General features: G+C 38.6%; 1 protein-coding gene across 5 annotated transcripts in view; it reads right to left on the bottom strand.

Moving 5' to 3' along the window:
* The window catches only part of BBX (BBX high mobility group box domain containing), a 260,233-nt gene that overhangs the window by 8,982 nt on the left and 231,704 nt on the right, over positions 1-19,547 (bottom strand). For 2 of the 5 annotated variants that reach the window (XM_019651181.1, XM_019651180.1), the window contains 5 exons: positions 18,898-19,036; positions 15,603-15,751; positions 7,889-7,978; positions 6,806-6,826; positions 6,444-6,503 (listed from right to left, as the gene is read on the bottom strand). In XM_019651181.1, the coding sequence (XP_019506726.1) occupies positions 6,444-6,503; positions 6,806-6,826; positions 7,889-7,978; positions 15,603-15,751; positions 18,898-19,036 (459 nt within the window). The remainder of the gene's footprint in view (positions 1-6,443; positions 6,504-6,805; positions 6,827-7,888; positions 7,979-15,602; positions 15,752-18,897; positions 19,037-19,547) is intronic. The other 3 variants (XM_019651182.1, XM_019651184.1, XM_019651183.1) reach the window with 2 other exon arrangements.

Here is a 19,547-nt window from a genome sequence, read left to right as displayed (position 1 = left end):
TGTCAGTGTATGCAAATCTGCATAAATTATGTCCCAAATGACCACAATTTCTACATGTGGTCAGGGTCCCTGTCTGAGATCTTTTTGGCCAGTTGGTCTGGAGAGGATGATAAAAGAAGTTTCTCTTCTTCTGAGCACACTGAGATTAAATACGTGCTTCTGGTAAATTCAGTTATCACTGCGACATTTGCTTTCAGTCACCAGCTTGGACTGATCAGGAAAAAACTGTGAGGTCTGACCTTCTTTTATGCATCCTGACTGTTCAGTAAGGACCTGACAAACACTGGCAAGGCCAGCATACAATAAAACTCTCTCCTAGTCACTGAATTCTAGGACCAGGTGAATGTGCTTAGTGATAACTGAATGAAGTAGCGCATGTCAGAAGGCTCCTGGACAGGTTAGGTACCCTAATTCTAACCCTAATATCAGTAATCATTTAATAGTACATGCTTGTACCCTAACAGTCACTCTGTCAAGAATAAGAGACACACTTGCCACCAAAGGCTTGCTCCAGGTTCAGACAGGTTGGGAATGCTTGTGTCTTTTCTTATATACTCATTTCCCTAGGAGCTGATCCCCACCCTTTCCCCCTTAAATTCAAAGTAAGACAAGAATATGTAGATATGAGTATAGTAAGCATTTAGGCGTACATACATGTTGTCAAAGTTTCATGATTGGGGCTTTTTTATTCCAGTGGACTAAGGGCTCTTAGGAAGGGAAAAGAGGCATCCTTCCATTTTTTAACTATCTGATCTCTTACACAGGCACGGAAATAATTTTTAACAAAAAAGAGGGGAGTGTACTTCCGGAAATCGGGGCCTGACGTGACAAACTCCAAACAAACTAAACCTGGAGGATCATAAAGGTGCTATCAGAAGGTGTATATGAAGATAGACATTTGAAATAAAACTATACAACATAGGAAGAAAAAAAAGCTGTAATAACAGGAAAAAAACCGAGCGAGAGTAAGGGTGTGAAAAAAATGGACTTGCTGGTATAAATACTTCATTTGGTATAAACAGTCTTCGTTTAAAATTGTTAATCTAGCTTGTTAACGAGACAGGAGGGCTATAAATTCGTAAGATCTTTGCCCTCAAGAGGTTGATTCCAGGCTTCCAATCCCCAAACAAGTGGGAAATAATTTCAATTACATCAACAGAAAGGATGTAAAGCATAAATCATAACACAATGTGGGGCCTGGCCTTACCTAAATATTACATAAGAGATGGCTACGTGGGGACAGGTTTAACGTAATCGTTATTAAAAAACAAACAACTATTTGGCAACGTTCCCAAATACCTTTTCAAGCAAATAATAAAAAATTAGGAAAAAGGCCCCTGTTAAGTTGTGGATCTATCCCCAGGTCAAACAGTCTTAGAATATTTATACTTTGACATTTAGCTTAATATAGGCCAATGATGGTATATATTTTAAGATTTTTTTGGTTTGTTTAAACTTCAATAAAAGCTACATAAAAGTAAAATAAAACACAATTTTGTTAGAAACACTCCAAAGACATTTCATGACTGCAGTAGTCTCGAAATTCAAAGCCTCCTATAGGTATAAAGAAGCCAAAATCTGAGTTCACAATGAGCATTACATAACCTGTATTCGATAGTCACAAGCTTCAAAAGTTCTAGTTTCTTATCCAGGTCCATCAGTTGTCCCTTTTGATTACAAAAGGAATCTTATTCACCCCTCCAATATGATCACTATAGATGTACCTTCCAGAAAAAGCATGTCTCTTCCCGCTTTTCTCTTTCCAAAAAAGCCCAGAACTTGTGGAAATAAGGGCATGTGGCATTCCAATGATGAAGGGTGTATTACATTAGAAGATTACTTATAGAAATAAAGAACCAAGAAGGTCCAAGAAAAGGCACAGGCACCAGAAAAGGACCAAGTAGGCTGGGAACACAATGGGGTAATAGGAATAACGCAGTCATAGACAGACCAGGATTCTACTCATGACTTTTTAATTTACTAACTGTGGGACCATGGGTCTCAGTTTCTTCAAGTAAAGATGGAGACTGGACTAGATTAGCTCTAAAGGAGCCACTCAGCCCTAAAGTGCTTTGCATTTTGCCCTACAGCCTAGAATCAGGGCTCTGGCCAGGAAAAACCAAGTCTCCAGCCAGCTCCAGAGGTGCAAGGCTGAGGAAGGGTCTCGACTAGGTCTGTTACCTTTATTTTTTTGGTAAGCCTTCAAATGGTTTCATTTCTATTCAATGGTTACTCCTTTTCCTGTGTGTTCCAGATGAATTGGTAAAAACACAAGCAGCAGCCACAGGATGGCTACAAAGGGATTGCAAATGTGAGGTACAGCTGGGGCCTAAAAGCAGGCTGGGACTAGGGGAAGCTCAGAAACCAGCAGACAAGGAGCCAGTCCTTGAGTCCCAGAGGCTGCTGTCCCAGGAGACAGTCAAGGAGTGAATCAGGTTGCACCAAGTGAAAGAGGCACAAGAAGAGAATACATCAGACGTTTTCATAAATCACCAAAAAGGAAGCAATGCCACCTCTCTAGACGTCACCTCCTCTAAACCTCCTGTCACATCAAGAAGTAATCTGGCCCTGCAGATTATCTATATTTGAAAAGGGTATGTAATGTGATCTTTGTAGAGTTTGGAAGAAAATGTAAAAATGAGTCTCGTCTCATGCTTTGGCCCAGGGTTACCCCCCAGAACTTCCTGCCTGGTCTGGTGGCCCAGATAGATGACAGCCTTCAGGGTCAGTGCTCCAGGAGAACCCTCCCCAAGACAGAAGAATTGTGGAGGGAGGGCAGGTAAGGCTAAGTCAAAGGAGTAGTTGTCTGGGACCGAATAGGAGATCCGAGTCTAGAACATGAGCAAATGGAGACTTGCTGGTAAGGGACAGGAAAGGGAAAAAGCTCAGAGAGGGAAAAAGCCCAAAGCTGAGCACCAAGACAGAAAGCCAGTTCCTTTTTTCTCCCCCCTCTTGACAAACTAATGGGAATGTGAGAAAAGAAAGGCTTTGTCATCTAAAAACAAATTAGTCATTTCTCTTTTGGCTTGTAACTGAACACACAAACCTACCCAAGCACTGCAAAACAAGTCCACAGGGCAAGTTTTGACACTCCATGATAATCACAACCCACTCGGAGCGTGTCATCTGAGAGTGATAACGTGAGTGCGTTCCTGGAGCAACATCAGGAACGTGGCAATAAGACACTCTTGTTTTCCAAACTCGGCTCCCCAAATGTGGAAAAAGTTTTCTGTATTGTTCCCCAGGAGACCACTAGAGTGCTCCAGTCATGAATTCACATTCCAAACAGAGGAATCAAGCTTGCACTCAAACTATTATAGCCAAATCTGAAACCTCATTGCCTTTGGTTGGTCTCCCGTGAGTTGAAAATGCAGTCAGATGCTGAGTATAACACAGGAAAAAGGAGCAAATGAATGAACCTTATCCAAGATCCTGGGAGACCCTGCTGAACTTATACAGCAACTATTTTGAACTCGAGAAAAGAGGTCAAGCTACCCTGAGTGCCATAGATTATGTCTGAAAACCTAACTATAGGCCAGATTTTCTCCCATGCAATTACATTTATATTCTGCAAAGAAATTAATCTTATGGAGATTCCTAGTTTTTTTTCCCCCTTATAGGATTTATAATTTCAACATCTGAGTCAAATGAGGGCCATTTATAGATATGCCTGAAACACTGAAACTGTAGTGGCCAATGTGCTTTAGTGGAAAGAGTTCTGGTTTCTTCCCTTCCTGATTATGCTGGTCAGGCTTTCATTCCTTCTCATGCATTTGGGGCTAGTGAGCCCTCCTTATTCACTGGGGCTGCAGTCAAGACTAGTTTTCACAAAAAATATATGTGAAAGTCCTCTGAAAACTATAATGTAACATTAATAATTATCACCATTATTATTACAAGTAGAAACTTCTATCTAGCTTAAGCACGAGCATATGACACCATAACTTGGTGGAAAGATAAACACAGTGGTAGAGGTAGGTCGTCTTGGTTTATTTGAAAATTTTGCCTCTAATTCAAGGTTATAGGCAATCTTTCAAAGCTTCAAGAAATGGTTTAGCAATTTTGAATTTTAAAAGCATGGGAGAAAATGCTTAAAACAGATTAGAAGCTTAGCATTTAAATCTCAGATGTGATTACTAAACACCTAAAGATTTCTGATGTTTTGAAAAAAATATGAGTTGCAAGCCAATTATACTTGGGGTGCTGTAAAGAAAGCATAGTGAACTTTAAGTTATTCACTTTAACAGAAGTCAGGAGCAGCGAACAGCTGCATAGCCTCAACTGAATCAACGTTTCTATCATAGACATCAGCTGCACACAGCTCCTGTCTAACCTTTGCCTAGGGTGGCCTACACATGTTAAAATTATCCTGAATATGGTTTCATTTTCTGTCCTTTTATATTTATACACTAAAGGTAAAGTCTAAATAAGCAGTGACGTGGCCACAGGTGAGAGGGAGGACGAAGTAAAGGGCTTAGATAATTCACAAAGCACATAGTTACCACCCGAACATGTAAATGTCGGGGATGGTATGAAAATAAGTCACAAAAGAAAGGTCATTTTAAATTACTAGTAATTTCCAATGCTCAAACTGATTCCTGTTTCCCTGGCCACGTAAAATGAATTAGAAATTCATTGGACATGCAATTTTCAGTGCATGTCCTGCAAAGTTTTGTTCTATATACATTAATAATAAATATAATTAAATATCACCAATAATAACTCTATTTCCAACTAAACCTTTGGGACTGCCTAGAAAACTCAAAATCGACTTGTTTTTCGGCCCCCCAAAGGGCAGAACATTGGGGCTTCAGAATATCATACTTTCAGCATATCACAATAATACCCAATCATCAAGTGTTGGAGGGGAAATGAAATTTACGGCTCATGTATTACTACATCTCATCACTCGCCCCATCCCTAAATACACGTATTACGTACACACTTGGTACCAACATGGAGGGTGAATCCTAGTGAGGTTAAACAATTTGTCCTCCTGAAAAAAGCTCGTTAGTGGCAGATCTGAGACTAGCACCCAGGTTTCCTAATTCCTACCTAATTCATTCTTTCTACCACACTGCACATGCTACGATACCTCATTTTATGTGAGGAAGGGTTTTATTATTAAAAAAACAAAATATTTGGAACAGTATCATTTTAAGAAAAGAGTAACATGTTCCTAAAAACCTCTTTTGGATTCCTCTTGTAGTTCATCAGTGCCTTACATTTATCAAATCTGTGTAGAATATATTTTTAAAATACACAAGAGCTAATGTATATTAATTTTGAGATGTGAGGATTTAATGCTGAGAGCAGCACAACAATTCATATTTTGTTTTGCTAGCTAAGTGTAGAAATAATGCTCTACATAGAGGTTATTAATGTGCAATAACAGGTCAGAAAACAGATATGCTGCTGGTATTTTTTGTAAAAGGAAACCACGGGAAAGCAGACACATGGCTCATGTGACCTGCGCCTACCAAACAGAAAAATTCCGTGTATACAATAAACTCAAATTTAAATATTTTTGATACATATCTTTGAAACATGAGTATTCTTGATAAGTGACTTAGGCTGAATGTGCATTTTAATTTTTTTCCTCCTTTTTAGTGAAAGGATGAGAGTGTATTTGGGAGTCAAGAAAAGTGGAGGGTTCCTTAAGTTCCCCTTTCTGGCCATAAGGAAATCAAAGGGGCTGAATGAGACGGCTCTAAGATCCCTGGTCGTTTTCAAATTAACCAATTCCTCATTAAGCACTACAGAAATGGTTAGCTCTTTAAACATATCTACAACAGAAAACAGGGACTTAGTGGGAAGAAGGGAAGAGTGGCCCGTTAACCATCACAGAAACAAGTGTTCACCTGAGGGATCAATATTTAATAGAAATTAGGTGACATCACCAGTAAATATGATTGTGAGACATTTTGAAATAACATCAGTACCTAGGACCTACCACATTGTACTAGTCAATACAGGGCTTTTCTTTGGCTCTACATAAGCTTCAGGGGCATTCGTCTGGGACAGACTTAGAGGTAAGGGATGAGGGCTGGGAGAAAGTTCAGGTCAGGAACCACTTCCACAGGTCTGCCCACACCCAGCCAACCCACACAGCCCAGCGTGGGCCAATTCTGCTCCCAGAAGCATGTGCCTGCAACACGAACCCTGACGCTAAGTATAATTATGAAAAATCTAGTTCATGTGGCTTGAAGGTTACAAATCCCCCTCTGACAAATTAAACTCCACAGGAGACAGTCCTGGATCCTTAGCAGGATAAAAAATGTATCACTTTTGATTTAAAAATTTAAAATAATCCGATTATGAACACTCCGGTCTAATGCTATTGGTTGCGCCTATATAAATGGTGCCATTTTTAAACCTATAAAAATCATGCCACTTTCAGTGCAGACAACCTGAAATGATACAGTGAATATTGCTTCTTTTACCTTCTGTAGGGTGAATGGCATCCAAGAAGAATTGCTTGTTTGACCATTTATCCCCACTTCCTAAAAGCAATGACAGAAAAGGAAAGTGAAACTCTACTCCTACTATAAATACAAACACCATAAAAATAAGACGATATGCACAACAACTTAAATAAAAAGCATTATCACACAAATGAAGCAGAATTTTATTTCAACTATTTATTCTCAAAACTGCATCTGTCAACTAAAATGCTAGGCTACATAGGAAATGGATTAAAAATAAAGTTGCTTTTTATGAAATACATTGTTGGAGAATTTCCATGACTTTAATCAAAAAAATCTGAAGCTCAATTAACAGGGAATGATAAAAGCTGACATTTTACCTAAAGAGTGATGTTTTTCCACTGGAAGCAGAAGGGGGGAAAAAATATTAACATATAGAACAAAACTAAGAGGCCAAGGGGGAGGTGCAAATAAAACCCAAATTAAGTAAAGGTTTACATACAGGAACACGTAGGCAATATGTCCGCACATGGGAGACAGCTGCATGTAAAGCCTCATTCCAGAAACATGACAGGCTTCACATCTGGCCATGCAAGTAGGATGCAAACAGGCATCGGATGAGTACGCTCATGGTAGTCACGACACTGACATGCAGGGAGATGCTAAACAAAGTCTGACTCCCAGGACATGTGGCTGCACTGAACCAGATGGGGAGCGTTGTCTTTTATGTGAAAGAAGAGTAGGAGTCCTGAACCAGTAGGAGAAGAATAACACCTTCAGGTGAGCCCTGAAGAGGTTCAAGGGCCCATCAAGATCATAACAATGAGACAGATGTTCAGAGTTCCGGGAGAGTAGAGAGCAATACATCTCTAGTGCCCTCTGCAAATATCAGTTTTGTAGCTGAAGGAGGTACGGAGAAGAGTCTGGCAAACGATGACGTAGAGAGATGGGGGTAGAAAAAAAAGAGGGAGGTTATGACTTAGGAGTGGAATCCTCCTTGACAAGAATCCACAAGCATCAGAGGAAGTATAGAAACTGTGGACTTTTATACGAATGTGAAACTGGTAAAGGTTTCAGGAGGTACGAAAATGGGGTCCTGGTATGAAGGCTGCCAAACAGGAGAAATCGAGAAAAGTCAAAGAAAATAAGTAGGGAAGAGCTCAAGAAGATGAAACTGCAAAATGCGCCAAAATACAGACGAGAAAAAGCAATTTTTGGTTTCACGTGGAACTCTGAAAATAGAGATGAATATGGGATTTGAGTAAAATTCCAAGCAGAGGAGATCTCTCTTTGCAATTAGCTGCGGAATCTAGAAATAACGATAAGCCTGCATGAGGAACTGATGACAGGGAAGCAAGCAAAGGGCAGGACGAGGCCAAGGCGGTGACAGAAGCATTATTGAAGGATGCATTCACAATGGAGGCGGCCAGGAAGCCTTAATGGAGGATGGACGGCACCAATACCTTTGTCGGGAACATTAGGCTTCTCCTTTTTGTGCTTATATTTGCTGACAATTTTGTGGAATAAATTCTTTTTCTGACACTGGAAAGGACCTACAGGCAATATTAATATAAATATATATTTTAAATCCACAATGTTCCACAAAACAACACTGTGTGTTTCTAAGTAATTACACCCCTCCTCCCACCTGTGGAATAAGCACACTGAGCCCCCAGAAATATCTTGCATCGTTACTCGCTGAACGAGTGCTCAGCCTCCTTCTTTAGGCTTAGATAAAAGCCAGTGAGATTTTCCTTTGAAATGTATTGGGCAGAAGCCTCCATTAGGGCTACAGCTCCCTCAGCAGAAACTGCAGATTTAGAGACTAGAGACAGACAACAACTAATGAAGGCAGCGTAGCTGTAGTCTGTAGCGAAGACATTTTGACTTTAAATTCCTAAATATCACGAAGAGAAGGAGGGCATGGGCATTTTCATCGCTTCTCAGAAACTTAGTTCCCAATGACAGCACTTTCAGGACAATGGTTGGCCTGATAGCATTAGATAACTTTCTAGCCTTTTCTGAGGATATTCTAGGAAGAAAAAAGCGATTTCAAAAAGAGAAAAATATTGGCCAAAAAACTTTTTTTTTCTGTTGGAGGGGGAGGAGAGAGAGAAGCCTCAGATGGCATCTTAGTTTTCTTAGATTAAGAAAACGGCAGTGAGATTTTTCAGTCACCATCAGAAATGCCAACAGTAGCACTGACCTCCCCAAAGGAGGTTATTTCTATACATGGCTGATACTCTTGTGTGAAATGGACTTAACTATTTTACATAACTTCTGTATCCTCATCTTTAAATGGGAATAATAATAGTGCCTAAGTCATAGGCTTGATGTGAGGATTAAAAAAGTTAGAAGCTCTATTAACTGCCCCTGCTGCATCTACCCACCCACCTGGTATTAATTTCTTCTTTAAATGTTGGGTAGAATTCAGTGGTGAAGCCATCTGGGCCTGGGCTCTCTTTTTCTGGTAGTTTTTTGATTACTAAATTCAGTCTCTTTACTAGTTAACAGGTTTATTCAGATTGTCAACTTTTTCTTAAGTCAGTTTCAGTTGTTTGTGTCTTTCCAAGAATTGTCTACTTCATGTCGGTTATCTAATTTATTGGCATATAATTGCTCATAGTATTTCTTTTATTTGAGTCTTCTCTCTCTCTCTTTTTTTTTTCGTCATTCTAGCTATTGTATATTTCTCAAAATTGTTTATCTTTTTAAAGAACCAGCTTTTGGTTGGTTTCATTGATTTTCTCTATTGTTGGATTATTCTTTAATTCATTTCATTTCATTAATTTCCTCTCTAATCTTTATTATTTCCTTCCATCTACTTCCTTTAGGTTTAGTTTGCTCTTCTTTTTACAGTGTCTCGAGGTAAAAGGTTAGGTCATTGATTTGAGATCTTTCTTAATATGCACTTATAGCTACAAGTTTCTCTCTAAGCATTGTCTTAGTTGTATCCCATAAATTTTGGTATGTTGTATTTTCATTTTTATTCATTTCAAAGTATTGCCTGATTTCCCTATTAATTTCTTCTTTGATTCATTGGTTATTTATAGAGTGTGCTGTTTAATTTCCACACATATATGAGTTTCCCAAATTTTTCTGGCTGTTGAGCTTTAATTACATCCCACTGCAGTCAGAAAGCATAATCTGAATTATTTCAATCTTTTTAAATGTATTGGTTTGTTTTATGGACTAGCATATGGTACACTCTAGAGACTGTTTCATGTGTACCTGAGAAGAGTGTATATTCTGCTATTGTTGGGTGGAGTGTTCAATATATATATTAGGTCTAACTGGTGTATAATGTTGAAGCCCTTTTCTTCCTTGTTGATCTTTTGCCCAGTTGTTCTATCAAACTAATTCTTTTTTTCATAGCACTTCTCGCCTTCTAATACATTATATACTTTGTGTATTGTTTAGGCTTGTTTATTGTTCGGTACCCCCACCGTAATGTAACCACCATGGCAGCAGGGTTCTTAGATTTCAATCACAGATACATTCTACGTGTCTAGAATGGTGCGTAGCACATGACTTGTTTTCGATATTTGTTGCATCAACAAATAAAGCTCTAAAAAACCACTGCTTGGCACAAAGGAAGAGCTTAAGAAATGACAGTTGTTGCCGTTATTACTGATAACATAAAGTTGTGCAAATGTTTTTTGATGACTAGGCCAAGGCATCCTTCTAAATAACCAATAGCAAATTCTTCTGAATGGGCTGATGCGGGTTGGAAATATAATAGAAAATGACTCTTGTTGACTTTTTTTCTTTTTTTCGAAAAAGTGAGCAATAAGGAAAGGAAATAAATTTAACAAATATGAAGAAAATATATCATGTGTACACACTGCACTAATATTACAGGTATTCTCTATAATCCATTTACAATTGCTGCCTCATACATATTTTATACAACCCAAGAAACTGCAAGCTAGTGCGCCTGACTGATAGATACATGGGCGATCACAGAAAAGAGAGGAAAAAAAAGAAAAAACAATTCAGGGACTTCTCAGAACCATAAGGACCCTAATAATTTACCTGTAGGAAAATAATTAATAAGGAATTGGCTCATAGGGAGAATGATATCTGTACACATCACTGTGTATGAGGCAGTGGTTCACAGAAGCAAACTGACCGATGTATGCAATGGGTTAGGAAAGAAGAAAAGGATACGTATTTTCAGACAACAACCATACTCAAAAAAATCTAAAAAGTACAAACTTTTAAAAACAAAGCTTAAGCTAGAGCTTGTCAATTTTAACATGAAAAAAGAACACCCAGAATTGTTTAATATACAGAGGAACTACTGTAAACTTTTAATTGTAAACTTCCTTGCTCCTGGCCACCCCAAACTATAGCTATAAAACAAATCTAAGTCAATAACTTCAGATTAAAAGGAAAGCGACAAACTTAAAGGAGTAATAGATAAGATGTAATTGTAGTCACTGAAAAGCAGCAATTTTAGAATCAAGAAATGAACAAACTTGAATTCTCCCCACCATTATGGTACATATGTTTGCTCTTTTGTCGAAAGAAAATAGTCAAAATTTGTAATAAACAGCAAATATACCAGTTTTTCCTTATTATTAATATTAAGACTCCATGCAGGGAAAAGAAGGTAGGACATGAAAAGCAGAGAAAACAGTTTTAAAAGGATCTATTCAGAAAGCAAAGAATCTTTGCAACTATCTTTCACTAAAATACCGCCTCAAGTTTCCCTCCCATCTGTCCCTCATTTTCCTACCAAATTTCTTGTGAAGAATGTCTGCATCAGCCCTCGCTTCCTTATGACTAAATCACTTGTTGCTGGCATGTACACTAGCTTAGGATGTTTGGGGGCAGGACGGCCTGTGTTTGAAGGTATCAGTCTCCTTTGCACACACACACTTCAAGCTGGGTAGAATATAGCAGAGACAAAAAATCTGAGGATAAGAGGGGTACCATGGATACCTTAACAATAACCTTTCCAAACATTAATGTTTATAGTTTGCTGAAAAATACTTTCTTTGGGAGGGAGGGGCGGGTTGAAAAGCTATCGTGACACAGGAGCCCGTTCAATATTAGCCTGGTATGATAATTCTTCAAGGTCAGCAGGTAAGGTGAATTAAATGAACCTTGCTCTTTAGCACTGTCATAGGAAACAAAATATTAGGCATCACACCTCTGGTGGTGGCTTATGCCCCATTTCTACAGTTTCATGTTTTCAAGCTATAAAAAGAGCAGAGGTTTTTCTTCTAAAACGAGGCTGTCATTTTTGTAATGGACATGTAAGTAATGAATAACCAGTGAAACAATAAATTCTTTTGAGGTAATTTATAGCCAAGTGCTCCCAGCTGCTGGGCATGTGGCTCTGCTGACCTGCACAAGTTTTGAGTAAAATAGCCACAACCACATTAGAATTCATCGAGGGGTAGGAGCCACCTCATTGGCTGGACATGCATGCCTTATTAAGGAACTCAGGATTATATTAGGTACACCCTGTATATCTGCAAAGGTGCTGTCACCACATTCCTGAAAATGTCTGGTGGCAATGAAGACTCTCAGACAATTACAGGACAAAATACAGAGTTCCGCCCAACCTGGAAGCTGTAACTTCCTGACAGGAAAGGCTACCCTGGCTAACAGCAGATCTCAGGTCTTTTACACTGAAAGTACCTTCAGGTTGGCTCAATCCTGTCCTCCACCTTAAATTTTACAAACTTGCTTCTTTTATTACCACTGTGATTTTTAAAAACTCAAGTCCTTAACCATCTGAAATTCCAATCTCAAAGCATAGGTGTGGACTGGAAAAACATGAGAAAGGCCAACAGTATGTGTGAAAATGGGCTAAGAAACAATGTGAGAGGATACGAAAGATAAAGGAGAAAGAGTGAAGTCAAGGGTCAAAGGGGGCATAATTTAAACACTCTAAATTGAACTCAATTAACTTTTCCTCCATGACCCTATGTCGTCTGAAAATTACTATTTTGCAGAGCACTCTTGACTTCTGACACTTTTGTAAAAAGTGCTTCATACATTAACAGGATACTTAAAATAAAGTGTCAAAACAAATCTCTTACGAAGCTACAATTAAATTTAGACTTATAATTTAAGGCTTTCATTTGAATATATACAAGTAGCTATGAGAGATAAACCAGAAACATGGAGGCATGGGCTATTTCAGCTGAATTGCACTGTAAGTTAGATGGATTATAATTTACTGAATAATTTATTCTTAAGAGGCAAAGGGAAATTCTATTCCTAAGTCATTGTGTTTTCTCTACTACAACATAGCCTGGGCCCAGTTGGAGAAGGTGGCATTTAGTTATCTTCATCCTTGTATGTATTAGTTTCTGACAATACCTATTACATAGACATAAGGGACAGGGCAGAGAGAGTGGAGGGGCCAGTGAGAAAGGGGAATAGACTGTCAGAAACACAGATATAAATAAGGAGACCACTGAGAAAACAGAAGTGTAAACCCAAGCAAATACTGATTCTGAGATGTATAACTACCTGTATAAATGCATACATAATCATTTCCTCTAGAAATTACATTTTACAAAAGTTCTATATGTTTTATATAACCTGCAGTAGCTACTAAAAAAGTACCTCGTATAAGGCAGAAAAGAAATATAATGAATGTTGAAAGATAACAAATGTGGAGAAAATAAAATATAGACAAATGGTGACTTGTTGGAGGAAAAGGAGGTTTCCTATGGACACATGCTCTTTTACTAATGAACTAATGATCTCATCCACAGTGTTTGCTTTGAAAGGTTATTATGCAAAGATGCAAAGGGCTGTAGTCTAAGGAAACAAGCTCCTCTATCCTCTAAAGATCAGGCAATTACAGCACAGCTGGTATGATAATTTCATTAATAACTTGCAGGATAGTACAGTGGTGTTGCTGATGCCAAATTACAATCAGTCACAAATACGATTTCTTTAGTTTGCTAAATAGAGAATATATTAATTTCTGCTTTATATCAATTACATTTTGCTCCATGAGTTGGAATGCAGAGCAAACTCTCATGTCTTTAAAGACTGCCCACCTGCATAATTACTAACAATACCGTATAAGAACCCGTGACTTTGTGGCTTGAGAGGCATAATGGAGGAGTTAAGATGATGTATTAAGTATAATCCAAAACTCCAGAAAGCTATTTCACATCAAAAGAAATACTGTTAATCCTAGTTGGGAGAGAGAAAAAAAAACATACAGCAGGCAACTAAGACCCAAGAGGAGGTCTCACGAAAACAGATCCTAACATCGGGGGATTTTACAGCTTTGCAAAAATAAATCTATTGTTACATTTCTTGATAGATAATTTGGCCATCTCCAGAGCTCTAAAATGAATGTCTCAAACTACAGGAGCGGAGGAGAACACATCCTGCACATCAATCAATCAAGTTCCATTTTATTGGTTTGTCAGGTATTCATCAGCAACTTGAAATCCAAGAATTATGGGCGCTCAAGAGCCCTGGCATGTTTGGGCTCATGGACTCCTCTGCCTATTCCTAGACATCTCTAGGGCACAGCGACTATCATTTCCTCTGGTAATCGATCCGTTACGGTGTTCAGCCACATACCTGTCAACAAGGCTACTGGATTTCTTCCCTACCTATCTTGGAAGATTGCGATACAACCCTGTATTATTTTCCCAGATGAGTAAACTTGGTGATCCAACATTTCTTTTTTTAGACCTATATTCACTAGGTTTGTTTTTATTAACCACAGAGGAGAACTAAGCTAAAATCACTTTTATGTTCCCCTCTGCCTTTAATCACAGAGGGGGAATTTTCTTCAGCCTTTCAGAGCTATCCTAAGATACAGCTCTCAAAGTGACCCTCCTCGGCTGCATCAGGTCCAGCACACAAAGGGGTTTTTAGGTCTCGAGGGAGAAAGGTTTAGGTTTCTTCAAAGAAGCCATAAGTTTCCTTAGATATTGCCTCAAAATCCATGAAATTGTATTTCTTCATTAACTTGTCTATGACCATTATCCATCATTGCTAGAATTTAGCCCGATTTATGTGTTGATGTATATCGTATTGTACCTACCCATCCACCCACCCACCCACATCCATCCATCCATCCAAAATCCATCCATCCATCCATCCATCCATCCATCTATCCAAAATACACAAAAGAGAATTAATCTGATTTGACATAAAGCAGACAACAGGCAGCCAGTTCTGCAGGGTAATTACTAGAAGTCTTCCCGCAAATCCTGCTCAGAATTTGATCTTAAAAGCAACAAAAGCTTGGCCAGTCCAGTTCTTCGTCTCTCCATTCCCTGTCCTTACAGGAGAGCTGACCCAGAATGAAGATTTTCTTATCTGTGTGGAAAACTAGAGGTAAATTTTGCCCAACCACCTTTAGACCTAAAGTAAAAATAACAGACAAGTTTCTCAATGGGAGCAGTATTGTCATTTTGGGTAGGACCATCCTTCATTGTGCTTGAATGTCCTTAGTAGATTAGGATGTTTAGGACCCCAGCCCTTGCGTCTCACAAATATAACAGTGGTCCCAGGTGTTGAGACCACTGAATGTGCCCCACATTCTTTAAAGCTCCCCTTTGGGACTACAGTGGTGCCCCTGACAAATGTTAAAAGCTTCCCTGATAAACACAGGGGAGAATCTAATATTCTTGAAAACGAACATGCTGAACATAGCATTTTTCTAAATATAACAAAACCAATAAAAAAATATTGCTGGAGTATTACGGGGAATTTTATTTTCATTTCGTTCATACTGTCAGTAAAGAATGGAGTTTGCTTATTCGGCAAATAGGACGATTTCACACAGTCCCAGAGTCCAACCTGTTGCAGACACAGGGAACGGAAGAATTAGACTCAGCCAGCAGTTTCTGCTCAAGAAAAGCTCAACATTTCCGAATTAGAATTCTGGAGAGCAGAGGGTCAAAGCCTATGCGTAACACTTCCAAAAAAGCTACACTTTTCAGGGCAAATGTATAGGCTGGGATGCCAAAGGACAGAGGCTGACGAGAATTAGGAAGGAAAGAAGGGAGAGACAAATGAGGCAGGAACCAAGATAATCTTGGAAAGCAACCTGAAATTCCAACTTGCTACTGCCTCAATCGAAATCCGATTACATATCTAACGGGAATTGCAGATGCTTAGAAGAGGGTTCAGTTGAGATTCTGAACAGACTGCAGGAAGGCAGAGCACACATCTAACCTTTGCTGGTTTTAGTCGGTTCTGAGGGCATGTTTCCAGTCTTCTTCTTTTTTCTTGGGATAGATACACATTTCCGGTCAAATGTAACAGGACTGTATTGAGGGAGGCTGTTGAATTTTTTTTCAAATTCTTCATCCAGCTTTGCTGAGCTAATAAAAGAGAAGAGGTGTAATCAATCAGCACATGATATGAATATTTACATAGAAAAGCGATACAAGATATATTTTAAGATGTTTCTTTTGAAAACAGAGTCCCTGAGAATTAGGGTACTATTAATAAATTCTATGCAAGGACAAAAAACCATCTTTTCAGAAATGCTTGAGAGGATTTACCAAAATAGTTTTCTTAGTAAACTCACATAACATGTTATCCTATTACCTTAGAAAAGCAGAAATGTTATTTAAAATGGCCGAATATTTTTGAAGTGTAGAATTGGCCATTCTCTCCACTGGCATGGGAATTTTTCATTAAGTTCAACACAACGCATATTCCACCCAGACAAGAATCTCGTTCGAAAGACTCATATATATGTACCTGTACTGGCAAGCTTATTGGTAATACGGTATATTGGTAATTTTGTAAGATTTTTTTTTAAAGTATTTATTGACGAGTACTTTAAAACATACACACACAGAGAAAACTCAAACAAATATTTTGAATATTAGAAAAACATTCTGGAGAGCTGACCAGGATGAAGATAAGACACTCAGGGAAAAAAGTAAAGCCAGGTTTTTCACTGGCAGAGAGGCGACACTGCTTTAACACAAACCACACATGACTTCAGAAATGCCACCAGCAAAGTTGGGAAATCTTGGGTTGCTTTTGACTGTTGCTATGGCCCTCATACAGCAATGGCAGCACACCTGCTGGATGCCAGCCTGGCTGCTGGCTTTCATTTATAGTGAGACTTATTAACTCAGATGCAACCCAAACAGACGGGAGAAGCTGCAGGAGAATCGCGCTGCTAGGTGGATGGGAAACGGAAGGCGTCCTGGGAGGACAGCAGCTCTGAGCAGCAACTTAGAAGAAGCTACTGTGTTAGGATGCTACCTAGGGGATGTACCTGACATGTGCCCACCTACAACTGTTCTCAGTTTTGGAGGAACGTAAAACAGAAGAGTTGGGGAGCAGAGATCAAGTAGTCAGATAAACATCAGAACGGTCAACAGAAAAAGGCCATTACTAAGTTTATCAAAGCTGCAAAGGGTGGAGGATAGGGGTGATGCTCCCCCTTAATAAAATCATCTTTCTGTGCTCAGTTAAAAATATGTGTATACTAATGGAAAATCAGCTATCATCTGATTCTAATTATATGTATCAGAAAGCTATCTATAAGCTGTGATTTTTTTCAGATATGCTGTATAACCAAAAGAAAATTATGAAAATGCAAGATGTAACTCCTAAGGTCCCTTGGGACTCTTTTTCCTCTTTGCAACTAGAATAATCGCCTATATTTTTTCCTGGATAAATCTGTAAAATTAGAACTGCCAATACTGAGTGAATTTTTCTTGGCTACAGTTAACAAAACAGGTAGCACATTTTCTGCAATAAAAAGGTTTAAAATGCTCAGACATCGCAGAGAAGACTGACAGGAACTGGCATTTCTCACGGCTCATGTACTATGTCGGCAAGTTCTAAACAAGGCAAACCCATATAGTCTGATTCTGACAGGCTATTATTTAAAGTGGAAAAATGAGGAAAAGACCGGAAGTGTACTCTTGATTTAAGCCTGTAGAATACCACACTCCCAGTTCTATACATATGGCTCCTTAGAAATGATGTAAAAAAAAAACCAAAAACAAACAAAAACAAAAACACCCCACACAGCAATCTTTTTTCAGGGACAGATTTTCAAAAGATTGTTTCACTGTTCTTGTTCCTCCAAGACAACTGGTGAAAACCTCTCTCTCACAGCTTCAGCAGTTTCTGATGGAAGCATTACAGAGCTTTCTGGTGGGGAACCTTCAGGCCTGCGTTACTCCCATAGGACTTCACACTGCCTGCTCTGAGACCTGCTCCTCTTTTGCCATTCAGACACACAAGTACTGGTCCTGGCGCTCAGTGGTCACTTTTTTGGGAAATTCTGCATTTGAAAGTATCATTTAACGATGACAAATGTGAGGATTTTCATGTCATCTGTTGAAGCATAATGTAAGCAAAACTAATCCGAACTACTCTGGACTTTTAAAAATATTAGCAAGAAAATGTGTCAAATTATAAATATATCATCTAGATATATAAATAATCTTGAGAAATCATCAACACGAGAAATAATTTCTACCCTCCCCCACTTTGTGATGACCGAGAGCTTTAGAATTAGCCAGACTTTGAAGCACTGTAACATCCAAGGCAAAAACACATATTATTCCACAAACAGAAACGCAAATATTTATGAATAGACCAAATGCAATATTCCCAATGCATAAAATTTGCATACCTTAAACCACGCTTATGAAAAAATATGGAAAATATAAATATGTATTTATTTCTTTTCAATGTGTTCTTTTCAAATTGGGCTAAGAGAAATCTCAAAGGATTTTCAAAACAGTACAACTGAATATTCAGATGCTCTCCTCATCAATATAAAGTACTGGATCTCCTAACTTCACTTGCAAAATGCCTTTTATTAAGATTGGTATTAAGAGTGTTTGGCAATACATAAAATGAAATAATTCTTAATGATTTTATCATGATGGATGCTATTGCCTGATCCTGCATTTCAATGTATAATTAATTAATGAATATTCTCCATACCAATCTAATATTTTCACCTTAGAGCAACAGAACACGGTTTAAACAAAACAAGGTTAGCGGTAGAAACTTGATTTTATTACCTTTAAACAGATTTCAGCTGTTATTATTTTACAAATATATGTACATGCCTTCAGAATTACTAAAGGAAGTATATACAGTGTGTAAAATGGGCAAAACGTAAACAAACTTACAAAATTACATAATATCCATCATAAACTTCAGATGGGAAAATGTGTTCTGACAATACTAAAGGACTTACAATAATGTCACACCACAAACACAGGGTGGACTTCAATTCAAACTCAGGACCTAAGCCTGATGCCCGATACTTACAATGTGAATGACACTGTCACTCTCACAACCATGTTAATAGCAGGAATCACGTGACACATTCGATTAGTATTCCCTCATGTGTTTACTACGAGTGTAGGAAGTGCTGCATGGATACTTAAGCAATAAGCAGTTAGAGTTGTGTCTGCTGTGAAAATCCTACCACAGGTGGGGTCTGTGCAGTGCGGTCCGCTGTCTCGCAGGCACTTACCCAAGGAGGGGCTCTTCCTTTGGCTTTGTCTTCTTGAACTTCTTGCTCCCACTGGTCCCGCTCTGGTTAAATGTCCAGCTTTCCTCATTCCAACACCCTTCATGATCAGAAGAGTTTCCTTTTCCTGAGCTTCGTTTCCCTAATGACATTCAGGGGAAAGGATATACTTAGTACATTGGGATGGGAGGGAAATCATTTTAGTTGCTTCACAAGTGACTTCTTGACCCTTAGGTATCACTGGCATGAGGCTATTGATAACTATTTCAGAGTCCTCAGTGATTCATGATGGGCCACGCTTAATAACAGAACATGCAGAAAAGGGACTTACAGCCTCTGAGAGAAGTTGTCATAATTCAACAAGTATTGTGCGACTCCAGAGAAAGATCAACTACTGTTAGCTTTTCCATTACAGAGTCAGCCTAATGTACGGGAGCCCTTCGTTGTTGGGCACTGTTAATTCTAATTACCCAAGATTTATTGGAATGACATCCCTGGAGAACTACATTACTTCCAAGGATCTTCATTCAGGGCTTATTAGACCTATTATTCACACATCTCCAGTTGGGATTTAGCTTAGCATAAGGTAATCCCCTAGCCAGATGCTGTATTTTAAAACAGATGAATTATATGAAATACTCTATGGAATAAAG

Source organism: Hipposideros armiger, unplaced genomic scaffold, assembly GCF_001890085.2.
Source record: "Hipposideros armiger isolate ML-2016 unplaced genomic scaffold, ASM189008v1 scaffold_154, whole genome shotgun sequence".
Taxonomy (NCBI): Eukaryota; Metazoa; Chordata; class Mammalia; order Chiroptera; family Hipposideridae; genus Hipposideros; species Hipposideros armiger.
The sequence above is the reverse complement of the archived record's forward strand: the minus strand, read 5'-3'. Positions and strand labels throughout refer to the sequence as shown.